This window comes from Erythrolamprus reginae, unplaced genomic scaffold (assembly GCF_031021105.1).
Source record: "Erythrolamprus reginae isolate rEryReg1 unplaced genomic scaffold, rEryReg1.hap1 scaffold_138, whole genome shotgun sequence".
NCBI classification, from domain to species: Eukaryota; Metazoa; Chordata; class Lepidosauria; order Squamata; family Dipsadidae; genus Erythrolamprus; species Erythrolamprus reginae.
The window spans coordinates 96,002-102,500 of NW_027248548.1; the positions used below are offsets into that span (position 1 = coordinate 96,002).

The 6,499-nt window shown below is 45.8% G+C and overlaps 1 protein-coding gene across 1 annotated transcript in view; it reads right to left on the reverse strand.

Moving 5' to 3' along the window:
* Window positions 1-6,499, reverse strand: part of LOC139155918 (ADAMTS-like protein 5) — a 97,455-nt gene that overhangs the window by 90,184 nt on the left and 772 nt on the right. The window contains 1 exon segment of the mRNA XM_070731292.1: window positions 4,422-4,482. Within this exon segment, the coding sequence (XP_070587393.1) occupies window positions 4,422-4,482 (61 nt within the window).

Below are 6,499 nucleotides of genomic sequence, written 5' to 3' on the forward strand. Positions count from 1 at the left end.
TCTTATCCCTAAAGACACTGAAAATAGACACCATCTGGAGAATTACAGACCAATTGCATTACTTAATACCGACTATAAAATATTTGCATCGATAATTGCAGACAGACTAAAAAATATATTAAACAAAATTATCCACCCTGACCAAAACAGATTCCTTCCGGGAAGAAACATTTCTACAAATACAAGAATTATACTAAACACCTTGGAATACTATGATAAAAACTATGACAAAACAACTGCATTAGTATTTATGGATCTTTAAAAAGCTTTTGACAGTCTTCAATGGCACTACCTTATAAATCAAATTGAATACATGAATTTCGGCTCCAAATTTCTTAATTTAATTAAAACCATTTATTCTATTCAATCGGTCAAAATTCTCTTCAACAATGATATCACCAATACAATTACTATAACTAAAGGTGTACGCCAAGGATGCTCTCTGTCCCCACTCATTTTTATTCTGGCCATCGAAACCTTTCTCAAAACTATAAGAAACAACCCACAAATTCACGGTATTATGATTAAAAAAGAACATTACAAATTGCAGGCCTTTGCGGATGACATTGTATTCATCCTACAAGATCCCATTCGAACAGCACCCATTCTATTTGACGAAATACACAAATTTGGTGAAATATCCGGCCTGCAAATTAACAAAAACAAAACTCAAATTTTGACAAAAAATATGATACCAAAAGAGATAATTCCCTTGGAAGAATTAATTAGAATAAAGACCACAAAAAAAATTAAATACTTAGGAATCTGGTTGACCTCGAATTATGCTACGATTAAAAAGGACAATTATGAACGACTAATTAAAGAAACACAACAAGATCTTAATAGATGGTCGAAATTAAATTTATCTATTATGGGGAAAATATTCGCTATAAAATCAAACATTCTTCCAAGGTTTCTCTATTTATTTCAAGTTGCCCCAATAAATTTGAACAAAACTTTTTTTAACACTCTTCACAAACAAATAAAGAAGTTTATTTGGACAAAGAAGAAGGCCAGAATAAAATTGAAAAACCTTCAGGACCACAGATCCAGGGGCGGACTTGGACTTCCAGATTTCTATATTTATTACCAAGCTACCATCTTAACCATGATAAAAAATTGGATTACTCTCCAAAACACAAGACTCCTAACTCTCGAAGGTTTCGATCTTCTTGCTGGGTGGCACACTTTCTTAACAGCAGATTATCACAAAATACCTAAATATTTCAAAAATCATTATTTACGCAAAACATTAATAACAATTTGGTTTACTATAAAAAAAATTTACTATATCTCAATACCAAAATGGATATCCCCCAATGAAATACTAATTTTTCCCAATCTTTTCTCGCACTCTAAAATTCTGAGATACCAACAAATACTCGACAAATCAGATGCTCTCATCCCCAAACAACAATTGAACGATCAAGGAATTAATATAGATTGGCTAACATATTTACAAATTAAACTAAAATACGAGCAACACAAAAAACAATTTGGATTCCAAAATGATAATGTAATAGATACGATTCTTTTCGGCCCCTCTACAAAAATGATCTCAAAACTGTACAACTATTTACTAATACAGTACAAGAAAATCCCGAAGAACAAGTGAAATGTGGCATGATAGCCTGGGCTCAGAATTTTGGGTATACGATTAACCTAAACGAGTGGGAGAAAACATGGACATTAAATGATAAAATGACAACGGCAATGTCTTACAAAGAGAACCAAATGAAAATGTTTTACCGATGGCACTTGCTCCCAGCAAGAATATCCAAAATGTTCCCCAACTTCTCACCGATTTGCTGGAAGTGCAAAACTAAACCTGGAACTTACTACCACACATGGTGGACATGCCCAATTGCACAAAAATATTGAACAACAATTCAAACCCTAATCGACCAAGTCATGTCAATTAAATTACCACTCAAACCGGAGCTTTACCTTTTAGGTATATTCAGACAAAACCTTACCAAGATACAAAAATATCTTATCCTACAAATTATAACAGCAGCTAGAATATCATATGCCTCCCTTTGGAAATCTGATCAGGTACCCTCTTTTTTCACAATAATTACAAAAATTATCGAATGTGCTGAAATGTCTAAAACAGCAATGGAAGCACAAAACAAAAAAGATTCAGAATACTACGAAATATGGGAAAATTGGTATAAATGGGTTTCTCAGAAAAAATACAAAAACCACTTACTGTAAAATTCTTACTCTATTACACCAAAAAGTACCTTCGAGCACACAAATCAATATTAAAACAAATTAAAAAAGAAGCACCAAAAACCAATTAAATTTGCAACAAAAATTATACCAAATCTCTTTTTATCTGTCTTTCAACCAATCCAATATACACTACAAGTTTATCAACCATCTTTAAAACAATTAACCTGTACACACACTCATTATATTGTTTCTATACTCCCCACATTACCTCTGGACAAAAGTCGTCCCTAAAAACGCAGATTTTTCTCCTTCTCTCTTTTTTCTTTCCCCCTTCCCTTTCCACCACTATAACTTTAACGTTTATAGATACTAAGAAATATGATATTTGAGTTAAAAATTTATATACATATAAAGATTAAGAAATTAAGAATTATGTATTACAATTTTATTATAAACGATTTGACTTTGTACTCCCCCCCCTTTTCCCACTCTCTCCTGCCCCAGACCTTTTTTTCTGTCCCCCTCCCCCCTATTCCCCCCTCCCTTTTTAATTATATTTGTAAATAAAGTATATTTTTTTAAAAAAAAGAATTACAAGAAATAACACTAAAATATTAACCTCAATCAACCAACTTTATATTATTTTACTTTTAACAGTCATTTATCATTTCCCCCAAAGTCAGAGTTTGTCAATTTCTTTAGCAGGATTTCTTGGGAGATTTTATCGGTCTGGGAATTCTTACTTGGGGGACAAATGGCCAGGCTGGAATGGTCTTTCTCAGACCCATCACATCAGCTGCCTGAAGGAGAGTCTGGGATAGGCAGAAGGAAAGAAGAGGGGGCCAGCCAGCAGAAAAGGGGGATCACCAGGCTAGGGACGATGCCTTGATGGTACATAATCCATTAATTAATCATAATAATTGACCAACGTGTCCCATGTTTTACTGAAGCTGAAGGATACCATGTTCCCCCCATTCCCTGGTCAATTGAGTGGGTTATTCTGTCAAAAAGGATCTGACTTAGTCCTCATAAAGCCCTGCCAAGACACACATTCTTTCCTTCTTACTCACAAAACGACAGCGTAACATTTGTTCTGGAGGTCTGGGTGGCGCCACCCTCAAGCTGATTGGTCTGAAATGAGCTCAGTCCTCTTATGTTCCCTTTCTCCAGCCCTCTGGCGCACACTCTGCCCTCCATGACTTGTTTTTTTATTATTATGATTAAAAATATTTTTATTGATTTTAAAAGGCCACAAAAAGGGGCTGCGGATTACCCGGACCCTCTTTGGCCCGAAGGATGGAAATGCTTTCAGGGAAGACATCTCTTCCCCTCCCTCCCCAAGCACAAAAGGCACCCCGAGACTCTGGGTCACATCCCCCCCGTTGCCGCCCTGGGGCCCCCTTTCTTTCCAATAATCCTGATGGTTGCTCTGCAGAGTCTTCCAAAGAGAGAGGGAGACCGCAGCCCCCCCTGTCCTTTGCAGATGCCCCCCAGGCCCTCCGGCCATGAAAGTGGCCCAGCCCCGGTTCAAGGGATGCTCATGAATGCAGTGGACATATTGACCAGGTCCTTCCAGGGAGGCTAGTGGTCAGAGCAACCCAGAAGCTGCTCCAGGGTCATTCAGATTGGCTAAATTTATGGATTTCTTTTTAAAAAGAGGGGAAAAAATGCTCCTTTGAAGTAGAAGCATTTGAGGGGCATGGCAACTTCTGGCCTGGCATGAACAGGGAACATGCCCTTGTGCTGCGCATTGAGTGAGTGGGTGAAGTTGTGGGCACAGCACCTCATTTGACTGTGCGCCCATTCTCACAACATCTGGCTTCCCAGACAATCCCTCTTTCACTTAAAAAGGGGGGGGAGCCCAGTCCGCCCGCGAAGGTCCAGCTTGACCGGTCTCTTGCTAAAAGCCTCTGCACACAGGAATCCTCTCAGTTCGGGGGCAGCAACCAACCCGGTCAGTTCTGGGGCAGCTCTTTTCCGTGTCCACCTCGAGGCTCTGCCAGGCCTCCTCTTGCAGGGACTGAGCCAACTCACCAAGGGAGCAGCTGATGGCGACTCTCTTCCCCGAGACCCTGATTTGGAGACCCCCAATAAATGCCTCCGCTTCCTCCCCCCTCCTCCTTCGTGAATGCTGCAAGCAGAGTGGGCCCAAAGCCCCTCTGCTCCAGGGGCGGGTGGGCTGAAGGGGAGACTCATCAGGCAGTTCTGGGCAGCATTTCTGGGCTTGGGCTGGGTGGACTCACCTGAACTGTGCATGCAAAGGCCAGGCCAGTCAACAGCAGGACTCTCCAGTGGGACAGCTGCCTGCAGAAAAACACCAAGAGTAAAATGAACATTTTGTAAGCTTAGAGGAAAAGTCTACACTGGCCAAACTGTAGTGCCAGGATATGTGAATGCTTCAACCACCTGCCTTGAGTCTCCCAGGAAGACCCTTCGCCTCCTTCTGCTGCAGAGTCCCCCTGCCCCGCCCCCATCCCCACTTCTGCCCCCTTATGATGCACAGCCTCCCCCACCCCTCCCGCCCCCTTAGTCCGCAGCCCAGGGGCCCGGAGAGAGCAGAGTAAGGAAAACAGGATAGCAGAGCAAAGGGAGACAGCCACAGGGTCTTCCCTGGCACGACCCCTTCACCAGCTCTGCAGGGGGAGGTCTGGCTAGGCCTTCCGACCAGCTCCCAAACTGAGGGTAGAAATTGTGGTAGGAAAGAGCCCTTCAGAGAGGGAAGCTGAGGCGCCCCAGGGAATAGGGGAAAATCTCAGTCCGGGCCTTGAAAAACTGATGGACGGCTGCCTTGCCAAGCCTCCCCTGAGCCCCCTGGCAGCCACAGCCGTGAGGGACCTGCGCCGGCAGCCTTTGTCCTAGAGGCCAGAACCGACTCTGGGCAGCCGGCAAAGAGGTCGCTTTCTCACAGGATTTGGTAGCGTGGCAGCCGCAGATACTCAGAGCTGGTCTTGGCAAGCTTTCGTGGCCTTGTGTGCAGTGGCTTCTTCGGGGAGGCCTCAATGAAGGATCATCCTGCCAGGTCAATCTGTTTGCCTCCGAGAAGGCAAACTGTGGCTTAAAGGATCCACCACTAGAAGCGATGCAACCCAGGCGGTGGAATGCCAAGCAGATGTTGGAAGTCCAGCTGATTTTGTGGGAGTCCCTGCATTTTCACCCGTGAGCCGGCCATTCTGGGGCCACTGCGGAGGGCATCCCTGGACCTCCCGGTTCCCTGGGTGATGGACAGGCAAGGAAGGCTTCCTGGGCTGTCAGCCCCACCTGCCCTCCTGCTCTGAGCACCAACAGCAGAAGGCTTTCGCCTGGGGCAGGCAGAAGGGAGTTCCTCTCTGAGGGGCTAAGGGGAGGGGCTGGCGGGGGGGCGTTCTCAGCAGAGAGGTGGACAATATACAGATGGATTACAGGTATAGTGAGGGCTGCTATTTTGCATATCTGAAAAAACCCATTTTGACAGATTATGTGCCAACCAGTATTTTTGACCCTGAGTGACCAGATGGTTTCAGCTTTTGTGCCATGTCGCCCGGAGCGACACAAGGGGCACACTGGGTGAATTACACGGGGTGATGCCCTTCTCAGGGACCGGGCACGGGGGAGGAGGGACAGGGGGCGCTGGGGGGGAGAGCGCCTTCTGCCATCTAGGATCAGGACCGAGAAAGGGCCGCAGGGGGGTCAAGCAGGTGGATCTGCTGCCCACAAAGGAGCAGCCTGGGCTGCCGGATTCCAGCCACCGCAACCATCCAGACTAGCCACCGTCCGGGCATCCCCTGGAGATCAGCCAAGTGGGGCCCTCCGCCGCGGGGTGGGCCACCAGCTGTCCTACGTGCAGCCCCACCGCCAGGGATACCACAAGGGGCTGGGGTGGGGTCTCCCTTAAGGACCTGGGGGTGGAGCAAAGGTCCCCTTCCACAGTGTCACTGCAGGGGCTCTCAGGTTCTGCGGGGCCGCCACAACATGACTGGCCAAGCACACGGCTGAGCTGGCACCACAGAGAGAGTGACCGTGCTGGACTAAGCAGGAGAGGCCGGCTTGCCTTTCTTCCACCGGGTCCTGGGCTTCGCTAGGAGGTTTCCAGACCCCTGAAATGGAAAGGAGGCGTGGGGGGGAGGGGCTCCTGGTGACTCTTGGAAGAGGAAACGCAGGAAGGGAGGAGGCAGAACCCCCGGGTCAACCTAGTCTCCAAAACACCAGGACAGGAAGCAGTGGGTGGAGGATCATTAAAGAGAGAGAGTCAACCTGGAAGTTTCCTTTTAGTGAGGACAGTGGAACTACCTGCCACCAGGAGTTCTGTCTGGAATAGCAGGGGGGAGGGTCGCATGCTGGGGGT